The sequence below is a fragment of the Humulus lupulus genome, chromosome 7, assembly GCF_963169125.1.
Source record: "Humulus lupulus chromosome 7, drHumLupu1.1, whole genome shotgun sequence".
Taxonomy (NCBI): Eukaryota; Viridiplantae; Streptophyta; class Magnoliopsida; order Rosales; family Cannabaceae; genus Humulus; species Humulus lupulus.
In genome coordinates, this window is record NC_084799.1 from 205,027,261 (window position 1) to 205,054,740 (window position 27,480).

Here is a 27,480-nt window from a genome sequence, read left to right on the forward strand (position 1 = left end):
TTTGAAATTTGCACCGATCCTCACTTCTGTTCTGCACACGCTTATAAGTCAAAATGTTAACAGTAACAAATTTATCTCAATCTCAGCCGTTGGATCTGATTACAATCACCCTAGTGTCAAATCCACGGCTAAAAATACCCAGTTGTACAGCGCAAAGAAGAAGCGCGAAGCAGGTGATTATTACTCATTCTCAAACGTGATAATACAAAATTAGGCCGCGGTGGAGGGCTATGCTATGCAGTCTGATTTTGACCAGAGACTCTTAAAATATATATATTTTTTAATTTTTAATTTACAAAAAAAAGTAATGACAAAAATAACTAAAATATTTGAAAAACAGTTGGTTCAGACTTCAGACAAAGCCGTATTTTTCCAAGCTTCTCCACTCAAAAAGCTCTCTCTCTATATAAAGCTTTTCATTCATTGCATTTCACAGAAAAAAGAAAGAAAATATCTCTCTTCACTCCCCACATTTTCATCGAAAGGACAAGCAAGTGGGGAGGAGTTTTTCCAAGCTGTAAGGAAAGAAAGCACCATTCCTTGAAGTGGGCAGTTTGGTTTTGATCCAATTTGGACTAGCTTTGAGCTTTTTGAGAGGTTGAGGTGATTTTGAGAGGTGGGTTTTGGTTTTTCTGAGGTTTAAACATGGCGGCTGCTTTGGCCGGAGATGACTTAGCCCGGCAGACGAGTAGCCGGAGGAGTTGGCGGTCTAGTAGTGTGAGAGAAATGTGGAACGCGCCGGACGTGTTCCAGCGGAGCGCGCGGCAATCGACGCATGAGAACGATGAGGAGGAGCTGCGGTGGGCCGCCATAGAGCGGTTGCCGACTTATGATAGGATGAGGAGAGGGATGTTGACTCAGGTGACGAGTAATGGAAAGATGATAAGTGAAGAGGTTGATGTTACTAAGCTTGGTAGTCAAGACAAGAAGCAGTTGATGGAGAGTATATTGAAAGTTGTTGAGGAAGATAATGAAAAGTTGTTGAAGAGACTCAGAGCCAGAAATGACAGGTTCTTTCTTTTTAAAGTCCTTATTAATTGTCTTTTGATCTTTGATGGACTTGACTGTTTGGTTACTGGGAAAATGAATAAAAACATTGAAAGAATGAAATTGAGTTGAAGTTTAAAATGGCCATTTATGAGTTTTGAGCTTACCCATGAACATATAGTGTTTGTCTTTTAGTCAGAAACTTTTAAGATTAGTTAAACTTTAAACATAAATCTATGGATTTAGAACTTTGGATATTTGATTATTGACTGTAGACTTATTTGGTTTTTTGTTTCTGGAAAACAGAGTAGGCATTGATATTCCTAAGGTTGAAGTTCGATTCCAGAATTTATCAATTGAGGGAGACGCATATGTAGGCACCAGAGCTCTTCCAACTCTGTTGAATTCCAGTCTGAACATGATTGAGGTACTTGGAAATCTTCAACTCATACCATTTTTTTTTTATCAATTTATGATTTTACTTTGTGAGTTGTCTAACCACAAATCTATTCCAATAGGGAGCTATTGGACTTCTTGGACTCACTCCATCAAAGCAAAGAGTTGTTAAGATACTCCAAAATGTGAGCGGTATTATAAAACCCTCAAGGTATGTTCATGTTCACTAGTTTTGCACATACATGTTGTAATAACTTTGCTTGAAACTCTCTTCATAAGCTAATTTTCCTTGTTCATTTTCAGGTTGACACTGCTTCTTGGGCCTCCTGGTTCAGGAAAAACGACACTGCTACGCGCTCTTGCTGCAAAACTCGACGATGATTTAAGGGTGTGTTTTCATTTTTGTCTGTTTTATTTTGTATCAGTTCAAGTCTGGTGTGTTAATAGGTTTACAAGTTTAGTCTTTTCCTTCATTTGAACTAATATATTGGGATTTTGAAAAACAGGTAACTGGACAAGTAACTTACTGTGGCCATGATCTTAAGGAATTTGTACCTCAGAGAACCTCTTCTTATATTAGTCAACATGATCTTCACTATGGTGAGATGACAGTCCGTGAAACACTGGATTTCTCGGGGCGATGCCTCGGTGTTGGAACCAGATATGACTTGTTGGTAGAGTTGTCTAAAAGGGAGAAATCAGCTGGAATTAAACCAGATCCTGAGATTGATGCCTTCATGAAAGCCACGGCTATGGAAGGCCAAGAAAGCAATTTGATCACTGATTATGTTCTAAAGGTTTGTTCCTTCCATTTTGCAGTTGTTCAAGTTCTCTTTATTTTTTGTGCAAATCTAACATGTTTTATTTTTTAAAATTTTCAGATTCTTGGATTAGATATCTGTGCTGATATTATGGTTGGTGATGACATGAGAAGGGGTATCTCTGGTGGACAAAAGAAGCGTGTAACAACTGGTAATAATTGACTTTTTATAAACTTAAAAGTTGAAATTGTTCATGCTTGTGCTTGAGCTGTTAAATGTATTCACAAACAACTCTAATTGAAATTACCATTGATTGATATAATGCAGGAGAAATGTTGGTTGGACCAGCAAAAGCATTTTTCATGGATGAAATATCAACAGGGTTGGACAGTTCCACCACCTTTCAGATTGTCAAGTTCATGAGGCAAATGGTTCATGTTATGGATGTGACAATGGTCATTTCTCTGCTGCAGCCTGCACCTGAGACATATGATCTTTTCGATGACATCATCCTTCTTTCTGAAGGTAAAATTGTATACCAAGGGCCTCGTGAGAATGTACTCGAATTCTTTGAGTTTATGGGATTCAAATGCCCAGATAGGAAAGGTGTTGCTGACTTTCTGCAAGAAGTTACTTCCAAAAAGGACCAAGAGCAGTATTGGTTTCAAAGGAACCAACCTTACAGATACATCTCAGTTAGTGACTTTGCTAGTGCCTTCGGCACCTTTCATGTCGGTCAAAGGCTCTCTGAAGATCTGAGAATTCCATATGATAGAAACTCAACTCATCCTGCTGCACTTGTGAAAGAAAAGTATGGTATCTCCAATAAGGAACTCTTTAAAGCAGGGTTTGCAAGGGAATGGATGTTGATGAAGCGAAACTCTTTTATCTACATTTTCAAGACTACTCAGATCACAATCATGGCTATAATTGCTCTGACTGTGTTCTTAAGAACAGAAATGAAAACTGGCCGTGTAGAAGATGGAGCAAAGTTTTGGGGAGCACTCTTTTTCAGTCTTATTAATGTCATGTTCAATGGGATGGCTGAGCTTGCCATGACAGTTTTTAGGCTTCCTGTGTTCTATAAACAAAGGGACTCATTGTTTTACCCTGCTTGGGCATTTGCATTGCCTATTTGGGCACTGAGGATTCCCATCTCATTTTTGGAATCAGGCATTTGGATCATTCTTACATACTACACCATTGGTTTTGCACCTTCTGCGGCAAGGTAAGGGCGAAAATCTTAACATAATTCTCATTGAGCTCACATTTTGTTGCACATGGAACATAATTGAAAATTCTCATCAATTGATCATTTTTATTCAATATTTACAGGTTCTTTAAACAGTTCTTGGCCTTCTTCGGTGTCCATCAGATGGCACTTTCCTTGTTTCGTTTCATTGCAGCCCTTGGAAGAACTGAGGTTGTTGCAAACACAATTGGATCTTTTACTTTGCTATTGGTGTTTGTCCTTGGTGGTTACATTGTTGCCAAAGGTAAGAATTTTTCTTTCCTTTGTGAAAACTTCATCATTGAATTCATTGATTCTTACTTAGCTATTAAAGACATATTCTTAAGGAAACCATTTTTTTTTTCTTGGTATGCAGATGACATTAAGCCATGGATGATTTGGGGTTACTATGTTTCTCCTATGATGTATGGACAGAATGCAATTGCCATTAATGAATTTCTTGACAAAAGATGGAGTGCAGTAAGTTCAAAAATCTCTCCTCAGATTTCTTACAGTGATTTTTGCAGAACTCTTAATAGTTTTCTCTCCATGTATTCAAAGTTTGGAATTTTTGACTGTTTAAACTACTTTTCCAATTATGATAACTGTGTTTTTTCTTCTCTTTCACAGCCTAGTGGAAACTCCACAGTTGGGAAGGTCCTTCTAGATCAAAGAGGCCTGTTTAAGGAAGAATATTGGTATTGGATTTGTATTGGAGCACTCATTGGATTTTCTCTTCTTTTCAATGGACTCTTTGTTGCAGCATTGACCTATTTAAGTCGTAAGTAGATAATCAGTTTTTCTTGTTTCCAAATGTTTATTTCAAATTATTCAACTTTTGACATGTTTTCTTTTGATTCAATTTTAGCTTTTGGTGATACTAAAACTCTTATTGTGGATGATGAGTCTGAAAAGAAGACAAGGCAACAATCAGCATCCAATTCAGAAGGTTAGCTAACTAAATTTTAAATTCTAAATTCTTTTGTACATAACTTCAAACCTTCACAATCTATGTACTTCTCTATAAAGTTATTTTTCATATCTGACTCTCAATAAAATCTTATAGGTATTGGTATGCAAGAGAGGAACAATCATGGTATCGAAAATGCTGCGAACAATCGAGCCAATAAAGGAATGGTTTTGCCCTTCCGACCACTATCACTCGCTTTCAACCATGTGAACTACTATGTTGACATGCCTGCAGTAAGCCAATTTTCCTTAAAAAGTACTTTTCAATAAAGGTAAACACTTGATGAATCTTACTTAATGCAAAATCCTTTTGTCATTATCAGGAAATGAAGACTCAAGGAATTGAAGATAGCCGCCTGCAATTGCTACGAGAAGTTAGTGGTGCTTTCAGACCTGGTGTTTTGACAGCTTTAGTTGGAGTCAGTGGTGCTGGTAAGACCACCTTGATGGATGTCTTAGCTGGAAGAAAGACCGGTGGATACATCGAAGGAAGCATAAGCATTTCTGGTTATCCAAAGAACCAAGCCACATTTGCTCGAGTCAGCGGTTACTGTGAACAAAATGACATTCACTCACCATATGTCACTGTCTACGAGTCTCTCTTATACTCTGCCTGGCTTCGTCTGTCTCATGAGATCAGTACAGAGAAACGAAAGGCATGTCACTTCAACCATTGATAACATAAAAAATAAAAAACAGTTTGAAAATCATGCATGCTGTATAAAAAAACTATGAAGCTAACTATAGTTTTTTGTTTCTTACAGATGTTTGTTGAAGAAGTTATGGATTTGGTTGAACTCAATCCATTGAGGAATGCTATAGTAGGACTTCCAGGAGTAGATGGACTCTCAACTGAGCAGAGAAAGAGGCTCACTATTGCTGTAGAGTTGGTTGCCAATCCCTCCATCATCTTCATGGACGAGCCCACTTCAGGTCTTGATGCTAGAGCAGCTGCCATTGTTATGCGTACTGTGAGAAACACCGTGGACACAGGACGAACTGTTGTCTGCACAATTCACCAACCGAGCATAGACATCTTCGAAGCTTTCGATGAGGTATAATGCAAATTCTAATTGCTTCATTCTGTATTGTATTTCATTTTGCTTGTGCTAAGACAAATCTTACATTGTTTTACCTTGCAGCTTTTCTTGATGAAAAGAGGAGGACAAGTAATTTATGCTGGAGAACTTGGTCGCCAATCGCATAAACTTGTTGAATATTTTGAGGTTTGTTACCATTCTACCACTTAATAGATTCTATTTCAATAAATGCCTAAACAGTTAGCTTGACTCTAAATCCAACAATGGAAATCTTGCAGGCTATTCCTGGCGTTCCTCAGATCAAAGAGGGTTACAATCCTGCTACCTGGATGTTGGATGTCACCTCCACAACAGCTGAGACTCAGCTTAACGTTGACTTTGCAGAACTTTATGCCAACTCTAACCTCTATAGGTAAGAATCATGCAACTTTTATCACTTTTATATCCACTTTTTTCACCCTTTTTGATGCGTGTATTCATAATATCATCATTCCTTTGTGAATTTCAGGAGAAACCAGGAACTTATCAAGGAGCTAAGCACCCCACAACCGGAAGTCAAGGACCTCTATTTCCCCACCAAGTACTCCACCAACTTTTTCACTCAATGCAAGGCTTGTTTCTGGAAACAACATTGGTCGTACTGGAGGAACTCTAAATTCAATGCCATAAGATTCTTCATGACAGTTATGATTGGTGTCTTATTTGGAGTCATCTTCTGGGACAAAGGAACCAAGTTGTAAGTTCAAGAACCCTACTAGCTGCTACAACCAAATTTATGGTTCTATTTTCAATAATTGCCATATGCTAAACCTTAGCAAACTATGTTGCTTGTTAACAGAGGTACTCAAAAGGACTTGATCAATCTTTTGGGAGCTACTTATTCTGCAATTCTTTTCCTTGGAGCTAGCAATGCCTCTGCTATACAACCTGTTGTTTCAGTTGAAAGAACAGTCTTTTACCGTGAAAGAGCAGCTGGGATGTACTCAGAGTTGCCATATGCATTTGCTCAGGTGAGACATTGAAATTTATAGACATAGATTATACGTATTTCTCTACAAAATCTTAATTCACTTCCTTCTATATCTGATGCTGATTCATATTTTCTGTGGTGCAGGTTGCTATTGAAACAGTATATGTTCTAATCCAGACCTTCATATACAGCATGATTCTGTACTCCATGATTGGGTATGATTGGACACCTGAGAAGTTTTTCTACTTCTACTACTTCATCTTCATGTGCTTTACCTACTTCTCCATGTACGGGATGATGGTTGTCGCCTTGACTCCCGGCCATCAAATTGCTGCAATTGTTATGTCTTTCTTCCTCAGCTTCTGGAACTTGTTCTCTGGTTTCATGATTCCCAGGCCGGTATGTGATCCAAAACCAAGTTTCTCTTCATCTTATCAGCACTTATTCTTAAATGACACGAAAATCATTCAACTAACATAGTTTTCTGAGACTACATTCACATATTCAATTTCTTTACTATACTAAGAGCATTCCCATCCGGTGCTCTACTTCATCCTTTAAAATACCTTATCAAAACACACATTTTTCTATTTTACCTCTAAGTTTTACATTTTACCATACATCAGATTCTCTATTTTTTTTCTCTATATCATTTAAATATTATATTTTCACACATTTTTTATTCATTTCAAATATATTTTTTAATTATCAATAATATCCTTATATATTTTAATGTTATAAAAATTAATAAAATATTCTTTTGCTACATGAATAGTTCTCTCTAAATATGGCTTAACACTGTAGATATATGTAAAATATTATAAAGTACAGTAGCTATACAGCATCCAATGGATGTTGTTTTAAGGATTTTTATCTATATTTTATAGATATTAGCTATTTTAGCTCTTCTAATGTGAGTGCTCCAACCAAGTTTTAGTGGCTGCATTTACTAACAATTCATTTGCACTCTTTTCAGCTCATCCCTGTGTGGTGGAGGTGGTACTACTGGGGCTCTCCAGTTGCCTGGACAATCTATGGCATTTTCGCATCTCAAGTCGGTGATGTCACCACCAATGTTGAACTTTCTGGTGGTAGAGTAATGAGGGTGAATGATTTTCTCAAGGATAACTTGGGCTATGACCATGACTTCCTTATCCCTGTGGTGGTTGCTCATGTTGGTTGGGTTCTTCTCTTCTTCTTTGTCTTCGCCTATGGTATCAAGTGCCTTAACTTCCAAAGGAGGTGATCTGATTTCATTGTTATACTTAAGCACATAGATAGAATAGTTGTGAGCAAAACACTATACAGATGTAGTCCAAAAGGGCAACAGAAAATTGTTGTCAAATTTGTTAGTTTTTTCTTTACATATATTGGTTGTCAATTGTTTATTTGTAAGTTTGGTTTTGCTTGGTCTATTTTTATACTTACTTCCATATCTTTGTATAGTTGAGGTTTTGTCTTGAATTTTCCATAAAAGCTTATGTATTGTTCTAAATTTAATTATATGAAAGAAAAGTATACTTCCATTTCAACTTAACCACCATGTTTTGACCTCTCTTCCTCTTTGATAACATTACTACTTAAGTCAATGTTTTCACGAAAAGTCATTATTCATAAGTAAAAAATTATGCTTTTTATTTTAATTTTTATTTTTGAAAGGAGTTAAACACCTAATTAAATATTACTTGGATGGCATGCTGCAATAAATATATATATATCTTCTATATAAAAAGTGTGTAGATAACAGAAATTTTTTGTTTTAACGGTTTTTTTGTTAACATTAACGGAATATTATAAATATTTAACAGAATATTCTAAATATTTAAGGAAATATACCTTTACAACTAATAAAAAATAAATATTTATTAATAATATTAATTTAAATTCAAATATTATAAAATATCATTGTTATAATAATATTTAATATAAAATTACATATTTAATAATTATATTAATATAAATCCAAATTATAAAAAAAATATTATTATAATAATATATAATACAAGGCAAGATATTTAATAATTATATTAATATAAATTCAAAAATTATAAAATATTATTTTGATAATAATATATAATATATAATCCTAACTTTTAACAAATTATATCAATGTGAATTCAAATATTATAAAATATTATTATATTAATATTTAATACAAGATTAGATATTTAATACTTATTTTAATATAAATTTAAAAATTATAAAATATCATTATAACAATAATATATAATACATTACCTTAATTTTTATAAAAATATATCATTTATATTTTAAAAAATCATCATATTATATATATATATATATTTAAAATCATAAATAATATTTTGGTTTAATTTTTTTGTTTAACTTTTGTGTGATCGGTCATAAGTATAGAGACCTACGTGGTAGTACGTCATTGGTTGGGTTGCACAACATGCCCAACCTTTGAACACTCCTAATATTAAACAGAAAATTCCCACCTTGTCCCCAAGATCAATTAAAATGTTGAAACACCTTACCCCTCCTACCTACTGAAATTAACATCTATGGACTCTAATTAATAATTAAAAACCATTAAAAAAAATAGAATTGCTATGGGGATATGGATATACCATCATTGTATTCAATTTAATATCGGATTGTCCATATTTCAATTTTAATTAAGAGAACGTTTTAAAAACATAATTTTTTAAAAACTAATGTATAAAATTAGTGCTTTGCCATATTACTTTCTTAAATTAAAATTTAAAAAAAGTCAAATAACATATGACATTTTAAGTTTCAAATTTGGTAACTTAATTATACAAAAACTATGGCTTATTTGTTAATTTATACATTTATATGGAAATCTATGAGTCATATATTTGAAAACTAAAAAACAAAACCATAAACATATTAACAAATTAAAATTCCTATAAAAATAATTAAATGGCTAAAAAAGCCATATGAAGTGTAATTTCCACTTAAATTAAACTATGTTGGCAATGCTCTTAAAAACTGAAAAAAAGGGAAAAGAAGAAAAAACCTCTTTTCCAACCAATACCATATTAATTTAAACCAAAAAAACATCCCAGAACCAGAATTTTAGCAACTTGTAAATTCTGAAAAAAAAAATCCAAAGTCAGAAAAGAATAATTATGAACCATTTTCTACAACATTGGGGTAGAAGATGATAAAAAAAAGGAGCTAGTAGTACACAAACAACATAAGAGAACAAGCAGAAAGGAAGAGAGTTGAGTGCTGGCAGTAGAAACCATTGCTGCTCTAACCAATGAACCAGGAATAGGGCATCATCATCATCATCGCCGTCGTCATCGTCGTCATCATCATCATCATCAGGCACCTCCATTACTGTCAGCAGTAGTCTCACTCACCATTCATGAAAGTTGGCCTCCATTCAAATATTTAAGTTAGAATGTATATTACGATCTCTCTTTTCTTTTTCCTGCTATACTTCCATTTTCACATGTTCGAGATGGATCCAGAATGTCGTGTGAAGTGTTGTTACTGGCAATGCTCGTCGTCGACGTGCATGATCTCAGTAGTTTATCATCGCAGCAGAGATTGTCGCCCTTCTGAGAGGTCTCTTTATTCTGCAGAACTTCACTTGGCCGAGCAATGCACAACCATTTCTTTTCAGACTCTTCAGTGCAGTCACCAGCTATAGGAACATGCCATGTTCCTTTCTCTGATTCCTGAAACAGAGTTGGTAAAACTCCATGTCAAGAATAAAACTAAGAGTTTCTCTCTGGTTATCACAATTAGCATCGAACTAGTGAAAAATAAGTAAATAAAACTAATTGGCCAGCAATCTAATATGTAGTCCATCCAACATGGGATGAAGATTTTGAACCTATATGTGTATATTTCATCCCTTGTGCAGCTCGAACCATATTCCATTCTAAGGAATGGACATTATGCAGGGAAGGACAGGCCATCCCCACTGAAATTTGTTATTTTTTACTCCTATAATTAGAAAGTAGGTTTTTCTGTCTTTCTTTCTCCCATGAAATCTTCACCGTTCAATCCTTTATGTTTTAACAAGATGAAATAAAATTTTGAAACGATCAAAGTTTATGCCACCAAGCTAAATCTCTTGAGATAAGATTGAAGCTTTTAACTTTATTAATCAGCATAACCTCAGGCCTCAAAGAAGACCTAAATAAAAGAAACAGCATCCCAGGAGCCCAACCAAAATAAAACTTAAGAAACATGCTACAGAACTATACTTTAAACAAATAACTTCTGATCAAGATTTTGAAAGGCGAAATCGTGAGGCGAGGTGTTTCCTTAGGCGTAACAAGGTGTACGCCTCAACAATAAGAACAAATCTACATAAAATATTATAAAACTCATAACAAACAGCACATAATTCCATAATAAAGCCCATAAAATTCATGAAATTACTTGTTAAGTCTTAAAATCATAAACTAAATTCATTAATGGTTCAAACTAAACCTAAATAAACATATTCCAACTCAAATGTCCAAAAAAATCATCATTTTCATAATCATCATCACCTCCACTCATTCTAACTTGAATTCAGCTCTAAAAAACTAAAATAAACAATATTTCAGAAACTTAAAAACACAATATGTAACAAAAAAAAACTAAACAGAGAAGCAGCAAAAAATAAGACTTCTATTGCTGGATAAGATCAAATAAAAGATCTATAAGGTGCTGCTGTTGCTATTTGCTGTGACTGTGAGTAAGGACTTTTGAGAAGAGTGGAAGGCCCAGAAAAATGATTAAAAAAGCCCTAAATAACCTAATAAAACAGCCCTTGGCTGTGTGATTGATGAGGCGGAAGCCTCAGCCACCTCAGAGGCGCCTCAAAAGATTAAACGTCAGAGACGTACGCCTCAGGGGTATGAGGCGTAAGCACCAGTGAACACATGCGAGGTGTAGCCTCGGAGGCATTTTTGAACCGCCTCACCTCGAGGCGTACGCCTCAACCGATTTTGAAAACCATGCTTAGGACCTTAATTATTGCACTTCTTAAATGTCGTATTCTCCATGCGGTGACTTCCAAATTATTACTGTGACCTAAACTACAAACAAATCAGGAAGTTCTTAAAGCGTCTAGCAGTATCACAGGCTAAACAATGTGTTTAAATTATGAAATCCAACACTTCTAGGGCGGACTGGTTTCCCTATTGAACCTTGAAACTACTTCCCATCATAATTCACTGCTGCTGTTTTAAGTATTCGACAGAGCTTATTTCCACATGGTTTTGTGAAAGTAGACTGTCCCTGAAAATACATGTCATGTAAATACATTCATAATTTTATTTCCTTTTTTTATAAAAAGGAAAGTTCAAGACGTGTTCTCAAACAACTTGCATCGTAATTTTTAACTAATAAGAGTGCCAAGGAATGCCTTAATGTATACATACATAATAAGGTAGCTTAGACAAAAATAGAAGCTTCAAAATTAAAATAACATGAAACTAAAAATAAACCACAACAAAAGAATATAATAACTGGTACCTGAATGACAGAAGAATATAACGGTGGCATCTGAAGTTGCAAAGTACCTTTAGCAAACGTATATTTAACCTACAACAAAAGAAAAGAAGCATATTGAGGCAAACATATATTTAGAGTCTGGATGTGATCCCTTTACTACACAGATATATTAGTAGCAATAAGAAAATGTCAAATAGATGAGAATTACAGTAATATTATGTCACATGAATGTTCTAAGTGCACGTACTTGATGTCTTTCCTTCCACTTGAGAAAGAAATTACTGCCTAGCAGCTCAAAAATGTGATCTCGCATCTCATCATTAGTCACAAGCAAGCACTTGAGTTTCACAGTAGCGTAGAGCCAATACCTAAATAAAAAATAATAATGCAGAATCACTAAGCATAAGAACATGAAAAATAGAAGCCTGTGAACAATGGAGTTGATGCTATAGCATAAATCAACATTCCCTCAACAAGGCAAAGGATAAGTATTATATCATGAAAAATAAGATTCCTCAACCATAGAAAAATAAACTGTAAAAAGTTTCACTGAACACTCCCAAGGCAGGTTCTTACCAATCATCATTGGAACCATTTGGCGTTGTATATAGAACACCCTTGTCCACCCACTCATCAACAAGCTTTCTGTGAGAAGGATTTTCCAAAAGCGCACGAGAACGTTTATTGTGCAAGATAACAAGTGGCCATTTCTTTCCACTTCTATTATACAATTCTTTTACAACAGCATCAAGCTGTTCTTTAGTAAAATATAAAGCAAAATGAGTAATTCGATGTAACTGTCAGCAGAATGAAAAAAAAATCAAATAATGGTGCTGATGAACAACCCAAAAGACAGTTGTATAACCTGAGAAATACTGAAACTACCATCCGCAAAATTTTGCTGGTAGAGGCCAACATTCGCTCCATCCACAATAGCTTCGTAATCACCATGTTTCTCTAGCCAATCCTTCAATAAGTGATGAAACGTAAATAACAAAACAGAAATAAAAGTTCAATAAACAATAAAAAAGAGATAAACAAGAACATACCGGCGAAACAATTAAAACCAAAAACAAATCACATATATTCCATTTAGTCACTATTAAATTTTCTTCAACACCTGTTCCTGTTGTAATAACTAATTCAAATAAACATTATAAAGGGAGAAGAACTCTGCACTTTCTGTTCCTCAATTAAATGAAAAAAAATTCGCACATAAACAACACCATTACTAAGATAGAAGCATCAGACTAACAATTTTAGTCATTTCAACTAGATTTTGGGACTCCGCTCTTAAAATTCCAGTAATATGCAATTCAATAAAGATTTGACCCTGGTATTATCTGTCCCTGGACATAATATGAAAACTGAAAACTCTAAACAGCATAATAACAAATCCAAAACTTTGCTCACCTGAAATTCCCTGAAATTTGACACAACCTCCCTTTCCATGGCCAATGAAGCCATAGACTGCGCAAATCTCTCCGTCTCTTTATCATCAATGTCAACACAAAACAACTTCTCCCCACAAGAACAACACTGCCCACTTAAATCAATTTTTGTTCTATTCACAACCCAATCTCCTTTTCCAATCCAACCCTGCCCGTGCCACCCTCCCCCGTTCCTCAAAACCGCCTCTTTGATCTTCCCCACCTCCCCATTCACCTCAACAACCTCAGAAGCCTTCTTCCCACAAAACCAATCCTCAAAAATCTTGGCCGTCGGCTCCCCAATCGCCCTCACCGAGCTTCTCAGCTTATGCAAATATTGATAAACCCTCTCTTCCCTTCCTGTCTCCGCGCTCACCTTCAACAATGCAGCAAGCTCCGGTTCCTCTAGGGTCACCCCAACAGAACACATGTGCTCCTCCACCTCGTAAGCCTTCTCGGCCTCTAATTTCTCACAGAAGCAATACAATGCCGGGTCGTAAGTCCGCAGCCTCGGCACGGCGTTGTACTCACCCATGCGCTTAACCAACCCGAACGCGTAATCTCCATTGCCTTTGGCAGCGGCCAGCCGGGCGACTGCCGTGACCGTGGCCTCATTGGGGACAATGCCGATCGACGACATCTGATCGAAGACGAGGAATCCATTCTCCAAAGCCAAATCTTTCAGAGATGGATCGATGACGGAGTTGGAGCAAAGGTAGAGGAGGGCATTGAAGTGTTGATGATTGAGCCGCGTGTTGTTGGAAATTGCGGATTTGTAAAGAGAAATTGCGCCATGCAAATCCTTGTTCTTGGAGCAGAGATTGAGATCGCAGTGGAATTGGCTTTCAGGGGTTTGGTTCTTCTTCTTCTTCTTCGGGGTGCCCATAAATTAGGGTTTTGAGAATATGCCTAAAACCCTATTTAATGGCGGTACGAAAAGCCAATGGGTTTAGTGGAGTGGCTCTGACTCTGATATATATATACACTTGGGGATCTCACGTGCATCAGTTAAAAATAATGTAAATGGCGGCTATAATCAATGTTTGACATTTACATTTGAGCAAGGATACGCACCCACGTAATACACTCAAACATTACACGCTTTAATGTGACAGTTTAGCTCAGCCAATCACATTTATTAAAATTTGATCCTATTTTTTTAAAAAGTAATGACAGGTCACTGTGTATAATATTTAGGGCATATTTTGGGTGCACATATCATTACTTTTTACGAGTAACGATACGTACACCCACAATATACACACAATTAATTAATGTGGCAGTTTAGCTTAGCCAATTACATTTATTAAAATTGGGAGCTACTGTTTTAAAAAGTAGTAACACGTCACTGTGTGTAATGTTTGAGTGCATATTTTGAGTGTACATATCATTACTCTTTACATTTATAAACTTTTTTTTAAAATATATTTAGTGTGTTCAAAATATTATATTTTTATATTTATTTTTTTCGGTAAATATACTGAATGTTTTATTTTTTTAGGAAAATTATCTCATATACGAATTTTTACATTATTTTTTCATATTTATGTTATTAATTAAGTTATTATATTTTTATTTATGCATTATTTCATTTATACGGTAATATAAATTTTATATATTTAGTTTTACGATTTGTATGTAGTAAATGACTAAATATGAGCTCCGACTTCAGAATATGTGGGCAGCTGTGAGTAACAATTAGGATTTTAATAATCTTCATTCTCTTTAATCAGATGCTGATTTCTCAAATTTAAATATTTTAAAAATCATTTACCCTTTACAAATTTAAAACTCTATTGATACCCAAATTATCGTCACTTCTCTACAATATTGTTATTATTTGATGATAGCATTGTTTTCACAAAACATAATTTATATATAATTGCATATAAATGTAGTTGAATTTTCTTATTCAATAATTAAGATAATATGAATATTGATGTATATAACCAAGTAGCTAAGAAAGAATAATAGTAGTCATTTAAGAAAGTTCAATTTTGGTAAAAAGTTTGATTGTTTGGAATACTTGAACTTAATACAAAAGAACTCTCTACTTAGTATACTCATATTTTTTTTTAGATATATGAATAAATGAAAAAATTAAGGATACCCTCTTAAGACACTTAAGATAAATGTTTTTTCTAAAATAATTAATAAATTTTCTACACCATATACAAAATTGAAAAATATTTTTGACTTTTTTTTTACTATTGCCTTTGTCTTATTTGCAGGAGCCATGCGAGGGGCAACAAAATGATATGGATATTCAAGACTCACTTTCGTATCATAAACTTCATTTTTCCTTTGCATGTGAAAAAAACAAATAGGCAAGTCTAGATCTATGAGCATATGACTACAATCCCATGCAACTCATGACAACATAAAAATTCATATTCTAATTTCATTCTTATACAACTCATTGTAATGCAACCCACTTATGGTCCAAATATTAATTTTTAAAAATAAAAGGTAAAAACGGATAATCGGTATCAAAATAGAGTATTCATATAATCGATCTATCTATTCCTACTTTTAACCTTTTGACAAAACACAAGGTCTAAAAGTTAATTTTTAAAAATAAAGAGTGATCGGCCAAATTGAGTATAATTTAACCATCATTTAACTGGAAGAAATACATTTGTCCATACTAGAAATATAAACTTAACGATTAAATTCTATTAAAACTGTTCCATGTGTTGATTCCAGGTGCTCATTTTATTTTATTTGAGTTATGCATATGAATTACGAATGCAACTACATGCAACCTAAAACAACATATGACAACATATGGCTAGTCCAAGTGCAACCCACTGCAACTCCTAATGTGAGTTGTCCATATGAATTACGAATGCAACCACATGCAACCTAAAGCAACACATGGCTAGTCCAAATGCAACCCACTGCATCTCCTAATGTGAGTTATCCATATGAATTACGAATGCAACCACATGCAACCTAAAGCAACATATGAATAATCCAAGTGCAACCCACTGCAACTCCTAATGTGAGTTATACATATGAATTGCGAATGCAACCTAAAGCAACACATGGCTAGTTCAAGTGCAACCCACTGCAACTCCTAATGTGAGTTATCCATATGAATTACGAATGCAACCAAATGCAACCTAAAGCAATACATGGCTAGTCCAAGTGCAACCCACTGCAACTCCTAATGTGAGTTATCCATATGAATTACGAATGCAACCAAATGCAACCTAAAGCAACGCATGGCTAGTCCAAGTGCAACCCACTACAACTCCTAATGTGAGTTATCCATATGAATTACGAATGCAACCATATGCAACATAAAGCAACACATGGCTAGTCCAAGTGCAACCCACTGCAACTCTTAATGTGAGTTATCGATAAGAATTACGAATGCAACCACATGCAACCTAAATCAACACATGGCTAGTCCAAGTGCAACCCACTGCAACTCCTAATGTGAGTTATCCATATGAATTATGAATAATATGAATGGCGGCATATGAAGAATGCAGACTCTAATTAACATCTTATAGATGTATTAAAGGGTGTTTTTCCAACCTATTTTTGACTCTTTAGTTTTCTGAGGATATATATCATTTTGAACTAATTTCATGATCAGCTTTGTATTATTACTCTTACCTCTCTGGAAACTACTTCAGTATAACATATATGACATTGTTTTCATTCTTTGCTATAGAATTACAGAGAACAGTAGCCATGGAAAAATCTCTTAAAGAAAAAGTTAGGATATGTTACAGGCTTCCAACCCAAATTTTCAAAATTAGTAAAATCTTTTTAAATCTTAATTTTATCAAATTTAATACCCATATTTGATTAAGAAACCAACTCAAGATAAATAATATCCAACTCAAATTCAATAAAATGAAACCAATATTCAATAGCATATTGGATAAATCTTGTTCAAATCCAGATTATACATGATAACTCTATAAAATAGAGTTATTTTATCATATTTTACATGCTAATTGTTGCTTAGTTCTTGAGTTTTTAATTAACTTATTAATTTTTTATGTAATTTTTAATTTATTAGCCTTATTGTAGTTTTCTAGATTTTTATATGTTTTTGTAGATATTTTATTATAATATGTTGTAGTTTAATTATTTGAAATTTGTATTGTTAGATTATAAGTTAAAAAAAATATGATTTTATTGAACTTAATTGCCAAAATAAATTAAATTTCAATTAGTATTTTCATGAACTTAATATGAGTTATTTTATAATTGAAAATATTTTATTCTAATTTAATATTTACTTATTTTGTAGGATGTACTTTGCAATTTTTATGCTTGAAAAAGAAAAGAAAAGGAAATAAAAGTGGCATTTGTGAAGAGGAAATAGCAAAATTTGGCACAAAGCCATCTCACTTCAGCACCCTACGGATTGGGCCTCTCAGGCCCGAAGCCTCACAACCAGCCAGCAGCCACCCAGTCGGCCCAGCCATTCGGCCCATTAGCACCCCTGAAGCCTTCAGCTCTCCACTAGCTTCTGGCCTGCCCTTTCAGCTCCGCCCATCACCCAAGCCAAATGACCCAGCGCCTCCTCATCTTCAGCCAATCACCATCTCCACGTATGCCAGCCTGGCACCCAGATCAAGCCCAAATCAGCCACCTGCCACCAGCAACTAAATAGCTGCATTTTCCCATTTTTGAGCCTAAAATTGCCTAAGTGTACCATTTGTCCCCTATGTTTAAAATGCCAACTTTTTACCCTTTTCTCTACACATTTTTACCACAATATCATCATTACACCCTACAAATTACCTCTACATACCACATTTATTTTTTTAATTAATCTAATCAATTTAATTAATTTAAATTGATTATTTTAATAATCTCATTTTGGCTATAAATATGGTATTTCAAGACCATTTGGTGTGCTGAATTTTTGGTTACCATATTCTTTTCTTCCATTTTCTCTCTACCATTCTCTCTTCCATTTTGGGTTTTTCAAGAGCATTTTGCTAGTATATATGTCATTTATTTTGTAATTTCTACTCTAGTTATGTGCTTCTAATCTTTTTCATAAGATTATTAAGATCATGATGAAGCAACTTGTAACTAGGTAATATTTATGTTGTATGTTGATTTCCCTTGTAATACAACAAGTTTATAGATTTTTCTTCTTCATATTTGTCTTTCATCTTTAATATCTCATATTTTGGATTGTTACATAATTAGCACTTTGTTCTTCATTTTGTAAAACATAATATTCTCTGTGTAAGATGTGTCATTAAATTGTACACATCCATGCTTAGAACAAAAATATTATGTTTTGCCTTATAAATAATGTTCATTGATTTATTTGTTATTTCATTAGATTGATTTACACTAAATGCTTTGAAATTATAATTTTGAAAAATGAAGAAAAATCATATCTTTTTAGAAGTAATTTGTGCTTAAAATTATAAATCTATTTTGAAAATGATAGTTTGATTTATTTTAACTATCACTAAAACTTGGGAATCAATATACTAATGAATATTATTAAACTTAAATTTTGTGGATTCTAGTATCTTAATAATCTTTTCTTTTAACACTTATTTTCAAATCATTATTAGTTTAATTTTATTCTCTTAAATAGCTTTATTTTTCAATCTTTTATTTTATGTTCATAACATTAAAACTCATCAATCTTTGGAGCTAGGTTAGAATTTATTACTTTTGATTTAAAATAGTTTTCTTTTTTATTTTAGACAACTCCTTTGGGTTCGATCTCGTGCTTACACGAACACTATTCTATAAATACGATTCGTGCGCTTGCGAGTATAAATTTTTAAAACATACCCGTTTTGGGTCCATCAATACAATACTTAGATTGTGAAAAATCAAATTCAAGTATTTAAATGTTCAAGAGTAATATGAATTTTTTTAGACCCAGATTTACGAGAACAAGAAACAAAGATTCATTAGCTTTTCTTCTTCTTCTTCTTCTTGAAACAAAGTTTGGGGACAGTGACAACAAGCTTCCACATCAACAATAATCTCAACTTCGAACCCACAAAGAAGTTGACCAAGAAAATTAGAGAATGGGTTTCGAATTAGAGAAAGAAGAATGAGAAAGAAAGTAGATATAAAAATAAGGAAATAGAATGAAAATGATTTTCAAAGAGAAGAAAAAAAATAAAAAATTTGAAATGATATTAATTGGAGATTACCCATTGAATGGTTGCAGAGAATCTCACACGTTTAGCATCAAAGGTTGGATCGTTTTCTGGTTGCTTCATGAAGATCAACTTCTCTGAGAATGGCTGTCGTTGCATTTGGAGAAGATGGTAACTCCGTAATTTTTCTTCAGACCAATTCTTAGAGCATAACGTATTTTTGTAAAAAGAAACTTAAAATTTTATGTAAACCATATATTTAAATATATCTTCTATTTACCGTAATTTTGAATAAAAAGTTTCCAATAACCGTATAAATAAAAAATCCCCTATTTTTTATTATTTTGATAAATAATAAAAAAGTGTTGTGGAAAAATATAGAATTTTAATTAATTTTTAAATTATTTTCTATTTTTTATTCTTTATCTAAATGGTCAAACAAAGAAATAGAATGAAAATCGACTCATTTTCATTTCATTCCATTATCCCAACCAAACACCAGGTGTCGTTTGGTTGGAATGAATGAAAATAAAGGAATGAGAATAGAAGTGAGAAAATGAATAGAAATGGAAATGAATAAAAATTAATATGAAAAAAAAATTGATAAAAAAAATTTAAGAATGGTTTTTCCTCCAATTTTCAAATAGAATAGTCATTCCACCAAAATGTTGGAAAAATCATTCTATTGGAATGACATTCTAATACTCTAAAATAAAACCAAACAAATTAATGAAATGAAAATTGATAATTTTCTATTTCATTCCTCTCCATTACCCCCAACCAAACATCACCTAAGTATTTAACATCTTAAATCTTGTTTACAAACCAGATTTTGATAACATAAAGAAATTCTGCCAATAAGTTTTGTAAGTATATAAAGTTAATTTTTATTTTGCTAAAAAGTGTTTAACATTGTAAATCTTGTTTCCAAACAACATTTTAATAGCATAAATAAATGGTCATTATATTATATTTGCACCCCAAATTTTGATTAATACATCCCATTTTTGTTAAAATTTAATATATAATATACATTTTTATCAACTTATGCCCACATTTTTCTAATTTTTTTCGTTTTCATATACTAAAAAATACGTATAAATAATATATATTTTAAATATTTCAATAAAATAAAAATTAAAACAAAAATAGAACAAAATTTTAAAGAAATAGTTTTTTATACAAAAAATTATACATTATTTAAAAAAATATATAAAATAAAATTCTTGAAATTAACAAAAAAAAGAATTTAAGGAATGTAAAAAATATTGAGAAAAAGTATTAAAAATAATTTTATAATTCATAAGGTGCCAATATATATTTTTGGGTACAAATATAATATACCTAAATAAATTTTGCTAATTAGTTTCATAAGTATATGAACTTACTTTTTTTTTAATAGTTATCACAAGCGTTATATTATAAGGCAGATGGAATCACATTAAATACTTCGCATCGTAAATCTTTTTTCTAAGCTAATTTTACCTTATGTTTGATAGAGAGGATTTGTGTAAGGATGGAGAGGTGTGGAATGAGAGGTAAAATTCATTGTTTGGTAGGAAGTATTGCGGGAGAGAGAGGAGTATATTCGTTCAAATTCAAAAATTTCAATCATTCATGTTATCCCTCAAAATTCAAGAGATGACGTGGCTAATGAAAAAGTGGCACATGGCATCACAAGTCATGGAAAAAACGAAAAAGTATTGGAAAAGATCGATGAACAAAGATGGATAGGTCCATGACCTATAGGGAAGTCGACCAGGCCTAAACCCTCTAGGGATGGATGACCTGGCCCTAGCCCCCTAGGGTTGGTCGGCCTAGCATGCCTAAGAACCACATGAGGTGGTCGACCTAAACTCCCAAATACACTTCGCTGGATAAAGATCATACTAGTTCAAGCTGAAATCAACAAGCGTAGCACCCAGAAGATCAACAGGCTTAGCACCCAAGCTCTAAAGGGTCATTGGGCCTAGCACCTAAGTCTCATAGACCAACCAAGACTCAACGTTTTCCCGAAGGTTTCAATCGTGCATTGTCAACCACGATCTAGAGAAACGACGAGAAGACCCACGATCTCATAATCCTGGGAAGGTGGACACGTATCTCTACTCCCAATGATCATGTACCAAACCACGATCCCCAGTCTTGTTGATCATGTAACAGCCCATGAGTACTATAAATAAAGGACATGGCTTCATTTGGAAGGAGTATTAGATGGAGAGACTTTTGGATTGATCATTTGGATTAACTTATGGGCAAATTTGTGACGAGTGAACTCTTCAGTTCATCTTTGTAATTGTCAATTGAGTGATTCAATACTAAATACTAAGTAGATTAGGTTATTTCTGTTCATCAGAACATAGTTGAATCACTATAAATTTATGTGTGTTTTGTTTAGATATTTGTATTTTTCGTATAGTTACATTTATATCGTTCAAAAGGTGTCGTATATCCACTACTACAAAAAAAAGTCATTTGCGTCAGTTACCAACTACCACAATTGATTTTTTGCATCCGTTTTAAAAGTGACGCAGAATCCCATGACGCAAACCTGCTTGACATTTGTGTCAGTGCCCAACTGTCACAAACGTGGCATTTGTGTCAGTTTTTCACTATTTGCGTCAATGTCTAACTACCACAAATGCCACGTTTATGACAATTGGGCACTGACACTAATAATGTATATATTTAAAAAAAAATGCTAGCAAGCTGATTTATTACCCAATTTATATATTTTTTTTGCAAATAAAAAATATCCAAATTGGTACAAAACTACATATTCAAATTTTTAACAAAGATGCATATCCATTTAATCACATTATTTACAAACTTTGATACAAAAAAAATTATTGTGTTCTCATACAAAAAATTAAAAACAAAAAAATATTTGCAAACTTATTCAACACCAAGTCATATCTCCATTGAGACACTAGAGCCACCAAGAACACCCCCTCCATTGCAACCTGCCACAAATAAGCATGAATTACCAAGCACCCATATATAATAACAGTATACATATTTATAAACAAAATAATATATTTATAAACCATATATCCAAAACTTCAATAATAAAACAAGATTGAGAGAACAAATCACCACACAATATCCCAATCATTATATATTAAAAAATTAAATAGCTCACAATCTCATAGTCAAAGAACTACCTCCAAACTAGAAAAGAGAGTGCAAAAAAACTTACCAATCCCAACCCTTCGTCCCCTCGTCCTCCTCAGAGAGAGCAAAAAAACTTACCAACCCCAACCCTTCGTCCCTGATCCCCTCCTCCTCAACCCGCCTCCCCTCGTCCCCAACCCCAATCCTTCGTCCCCGACCCCATCGTCCCTAGCCACTCGTCCTCGCGCCCTTTGTCCCCGACCCCAAAACTTCGTCCCTGAGCCCATCGTCCCCAGCCCCTCGTCCCCGCACCATTCGTCCCCATCCCTAAACCCTTGTCCCTGAGCCCATCATCCCCACCCCCAGGTCCCTGCGCCCTTTGTCCCCGGCTCCAAACCCTCGTCTCAAGCCCCTCTTCCTTGTCCCTGAGCCCTGGCCATTTTTCTCCAGCCCCGAATGCTCAAAGAGAAAGAGAGAGAGAGAGATGTGAGCGACTGAGAAGATGAAGAGGAGAAAGAGAGTATGATGGAAATAAGATAGGGTTTTTACTTTTTAGAGTTAATAGATCAAAGGGTTTCGGCCCATATTGAAAAGAATTGGGTTTTTTTTAAAATGTTATTAATTGACTTAAATAAATTTTATTAATTAATTATTTTAATAAAATTAAATAATTAAATTACTTTGTCTCAGTTTGTAACTGGTGCTAATTTAAAAATTTGCGTCAGTCACACACTAACCCAAATGAGAGGAATAAATAGCGTCAGTCTAATTTGTGACTCTATTAATCAATTTTTTGTGTCAGTTGCCAACTGATGCAAATGCCTAGATATGGTCAACGAAGTCAGTCAACTCCATTGACTAACATGTTTGAATGACGCGATTTTTGCAGTAGTGATCGTACATAAGACCGTTGACCAATTTCATAGGTCAACACTTCCAAAAATGACGCGATTTTTATAAAATATACGCTTATTAATAACATTTTCAGATTGATTTGGTTGTTTTTCTCAAGAGAAAGTTTCTATTTAATCTGTTTGGTGAACTTGTGCAGTTTGTCGTTATAATTCTGATTTGTTCGAGAATTTGGATAAATGTTGGTTTTAGTAGCCGAATATTGGCCAATATGTGGAAATGTTGTACAGGCGATATATCGCCTGTCTTGGGCGATATATCGGCATAAGAAGGAATTCCAAATTTTGTTTTTGCAGAAACGACATCAGAAACTCGCGTTTTTATCGAGAACATTCGCCAGGCGATATATCGCCTGTCTTGGGCGATATATCGGCACGAGGGCATTTTTGGAAATTTTCATGGAAATTCGTAGGTTTTTGGGATTTTTGTAAAAAGAATAAAAGGAAGATCGAAAGGGACAGAGAAGGAGGAGGCATTCTGACGGCAAAGAGAAAGAAACAGAGAAGAATCCGCGTTTATTTCGTTTGTGTTTATTTTTATGTTTTTGAATTTTAGATTGGATGATGAAGTTTAATATTATGAACTAAATTCGTATTTAGAGTATTTTAATGTAGTCACTGGATATTCTATTCGTCTTTAATGCAATTTCTATGAATCTTTGAATTTATGGTTATCTATTGTTCTTATGTTTAATGCTTGTAATTGATTGGCCATCTGTTGCATGATTATTGGTTTTAATTCAATATCTGAAAAGTGAGAATTGGAATAGCTTTAGACAATAGACATAGATTTCAATTTAGAACGAAAGTATCAAATTGGTTTGTGTAGCAATTAGGTTTTTGTTCTTAATGCGGTTTATGTGTAGAATTTATCACAGACATGTAGAAAATTCGCAAGTAAACTGAATATTTTATATCTTGAGAGAGAATAGAATTGTCATTAGTAAACTTGCTATAACCTTAGATCACAGAAACATATTAGTTGTATTATTGATTGAATAGAATTGAAGGTTGATGAAATTAGAATACTCTAATCTTTCGCTTATATTAAATTTCGTTAATTAAATTGTGCTTTCTTAGTTTATTGTTCATTGTTAATTGTCATAAAAATTTCATTAGTCAAATAGAAATAAAAGTTTGCTATTGGTAATTATTAGATCAATTCCCTGACGGAACGATAATATATTTCCACTACTATTACTTGTTTATTCGATTGCGTATACTTGCGCAGTAGTAAAAATTCGCAACAAGTTTTTGGCGCCGCTGCCGGGGAATTGATATTCTATTAATATCAAGATAGTTAATTTTTATTCTAATTTGGCTGTTTTTATTATTTGAACTAATCCAAGTTGTCGCATTCTGTTTTAATAGGTGAATCTTTTGTATGCGACGTGAAGGATCTGCGAATCTTGTGCCTGTTAATCCTGAAATCGAAAGATCCTGCAAACAAAACAGAAGGAAAAAGAGGTTGGAAGTATCAATGGCTGCCAACCAAAGAGACGGGGTTAACAACAATGATGGTCAGAATCATATCGCTCAGGACCAAAATGTGCGAGCATTAAGAGATTATGTGCTCCCCGCTGTCACAGGAGTACACTCGTGCATTAGGCCGCCTACTATTACTGCCAACAACTTTGAGATTAAGCCGGCGATGATACAAATGGTCCAGACTTCTGTCCAGTTTGGTGGTCTCCCCAATGAGGATCCTAACTTGCACATAGTGAATTTCCTTGAGCTATGTGCAACGTTTAAGTTTAATGGGGTGAGCGATGATGCGATAAGGTTGAGATTGTTCCCTTTTTCACTAAGGGACAGGGAAAAAAGTTGGCTTATTTCTCCACAGGCCAACTCAATCAACACATGGGAGGAACTAGCTCAGAAGTTTCTCTCAAAGTTCTTTCCTCCTGCAAAAGCTGCGAAGTTGAGGGGAGAAATCAATAACTTCTATCAGAATGAGGGAGAGTCATTGTACGATGCATGGGAAAGATTCAAAGACCTGCTCAGAAAATGCCCTCATCACGGTATAGAGAAGTGGATGTTAGTCCACAATTTTTATAATGGGCTTTGCGGTACTACTCACACTATAATAGATGCAGCAGCAGGTGGTGCTTTCATGAGTAAAGGGGCTGATGAGGCATATGAATTGTTAGAGGAGATGGTTATGAACAATTATCAGTGGCCTGCCGAACGAGATACTTCACAGAGAAAAGTAGCTGGGGTACATGAATTAGATGCTATAACTGCTTTAACTGCTCAGGTTGCTTCATTGACCAAGCAGTTGCAACAAAACAAGATCTCAGCTCAAGCCCAGGCTATACAGATGCAATCAGGGTGTGAAATATGTGGAAGGCCTCATTTATATGAACAGTGTACAGCGGCCAACATGTATGGTAATATGCCAGTTAATCAGGCTCAGGTACAGGCAGTTGGTAATTTTCAGAGGCCTTATCAGAATCCTTTCTCCAATACTTATAATCCTGGGTGGATAAATCACCCAAATTTCTCATGGAGAAATAATCAGGGCCAACAGTCACAGTTTCAAGGGCCATACCAGCAACACATGCCACAACAGCCTATGAATCAAGCCTCATCGTCACACCAGCCTAGACCGCAAGATCAACCAGAAAAGCCTAATGAGTTGCAAGCAGCCTTGTTGACCCTCACTAATACTCAGACTCAATTCATGACTGAGACCAGATCCTCTATTCGAAACCTTGAGACACAAGTGGGTCAGTTGGCCAACATGCTCAATAACAGACCGCAAGGGAATTTGCTAAGTAATACTGTGGTAAATCCTAAAGAGAACTGTCAAGCAATTTCGTTGAGGAATGGTAAGCAAGTGGAGCAGCCCAGTATACAAAAGTCAGTGGTTCGGAATGAAGAGTTGGGTGAGAAATCAGATACTAAAGCGAATGGGGTTACTGAAGACCACCAGGGTTCAAACAAGTGTCCTCCCGTTGTTGATAGTCAGCCAGTTCAAGTTCCATATCCTCAGAGGCTTAGAAAAACTACACTGGATAAACAGTTTTCTAAGTTTTTAGAGGTATTCAAAAAGCTGCACATCAATATTCCATTTGCTGAGGCATTAGAGCAGATGCCTAGTTATGTCAAATTTATGAAAGAGATTCTGTCAAAGAAAAGAAAGATGGAGGAGTATGAGACGGTGGCGCTCACTGAGGAGTGCAGTGCGATATTGCAGAGGAAGTTGCCCCAAAAGTTGAGAGATCCGGGGAGCTTTACTATACCGTGTACAATTGGGAAGTTTGAATGTAAGCATGCTTTGTGCGATTTGGGGGCGAGTATAAATCTGATGCCTTTGTCTGTATTCAGAAGACTTGGTTTGGGGGAGGCTAGTCCTACAACAGTCACTCTACAACTAGCAGATCGATCGGTAAAACATCCACGGGGAATTATTGAAGATGTTCTTGTGAAGGTGGATAAGTTTATTTTTCTTGCTGATTTTATCGTTCTGGATATGGAGGAGGATATGGATGTACCAATCATTCTGGGCAGGCCATTTTTAGCTACGGGGCAGGCTTTGATTGATGTTCAGAAAGGTGAGTTGACACTGCGAGTTCAGGGCGAAGAAGTGGTATTCAATGTGTTTAAGGCCTTAAAGTTTGCAAATGTCAATGACAACTGTTTCAGAGTTGACCTGGTAGAGAAAGCGGTGGCTGAAATTAATCTTACAGAGGATTCACTTCAGAAGAGCTTGACAATTGGAGATATAGATGCTGAGTCAGACAGTGAGGTCCAAGAGTGTGTACAGTGGTTGAATTCTAAAGGGCCAATTTATAATCGAAAATATGAAGATTTGGGCCAAGGACCTGAGAGACCATTACCATCAGTTCAGAGACCTCCAGAGCTGGAATTGAAATCATTGCCTGCACATCTTCGTTATGTTTTCCTGGGTGAGAAGGAGACTTTACCAGTTATTGTGTCTTCTTCTCTTTCTAATGAGGAGATGGAAAAATTGTTAAGGGTGTTGAGAACTCATAAGTTGGCAATTGGATGGACGTTGGCAGATATTCAGGGGATAAGTCCATCCACAGTTATGCACAAGATCTTGATGGAAGATGACAGTAAGCCCTCTATTGAAGCACAACGTCGATT

General features: G+C 34.6%; 2 protein-coding genes and 1 non-coding gene across 3 annotated transcripts; 1 reads left to right on the forward strand and 2 right to left on the reverse strand.

Moving 5' to 3' along the window:
- The first annotated feature begins 435 nt into the window (after nucleotides 1-435).
- Nucleotides 436-7,891, forward strand: LOC133789183 (pleiotropic drug resistance protein 2-like). The gene is made up of 20 exons (XM_062226942.1): nucleotides 436-1,010; nucleotides 1,294-1,414; nucleotides 1,506-1,594; nucleotides 1,687-1,771; nucleotides 1,890-2,180; nucleotides 2,265-2,355; nucleotides 2,472-3,372; nucleotides 3,480-3,640; nucleotides 3,752-3,855; nucleotides 4,006-4,156; nucleotides 4,244-4,324; nucleotides 4,442-4,578; nucleotides 4,668-5,000; nucleotides 5,109-5,399; nucleotides 5,487-5,570; nucleotides 5,663-5,796; nucleotides 5,893-6,120; nucleotides 6,223-6,394; nucleotides 6,499-6,753; nucleotides 7,331-7,891. The coding sequence occupies exons 1-20, from the start codon at nucleotides 646-648 to the stop codon at nucleotides 7,598-7,600; spliced, it is 4,344 nt and encodes a 1,447-aa protein (XP_062082926.1). The 5' UTR covers nucleotides 436-645; the 3' UTR covers nucleotides 7,601-7,891.
- A 1,440-nt stretch (nucleotides 7,892-9,331) lies between these two features.
- Nucleotides 9,332-14,185, reverse strand: LOC133789192 (proteinaceous RNase P 2-like). The gene is made up of 6 exons (XM_062226953.1): nucleotides 13,216-14,185; nucleotides 12,668-12,769; nucleotides 12,379-12,554; nucleotides 12,050-12,170; nucleotides 11,824-11,892; nucleotides 9,332-10,028 (listed from the first exon to the last, which is right to left on the reverse strand). Exons 1-6 carry the CDS (start codon nucleotides 14,116-14,118, stop codon nucleotides 9,756-9,758), a joined length of 1,644 nt encoding a protein of 547 aa, XP_062082937.1. The 5' UTR covers nucleotides 14,119-14,185; the 3' UTR covers nucleotides 9,332-9,755.
- An 11,100-nt stretch (nucleotides 14,186-25,285) lies between these two features.
- Nucleotides 25,286-25,392, reverse strand: LOC133793360 (small nucleolar RNA R71). Its single transcript, XR_009874805.1, has one exon. It is a non-coding gene; the product is annotated as a small nucleolar RNA R71 (small nucleolar RNA).
- Between the last annotated feature and the right edge of the window lie 2,088 nt (nucleotides 25,393-27,480).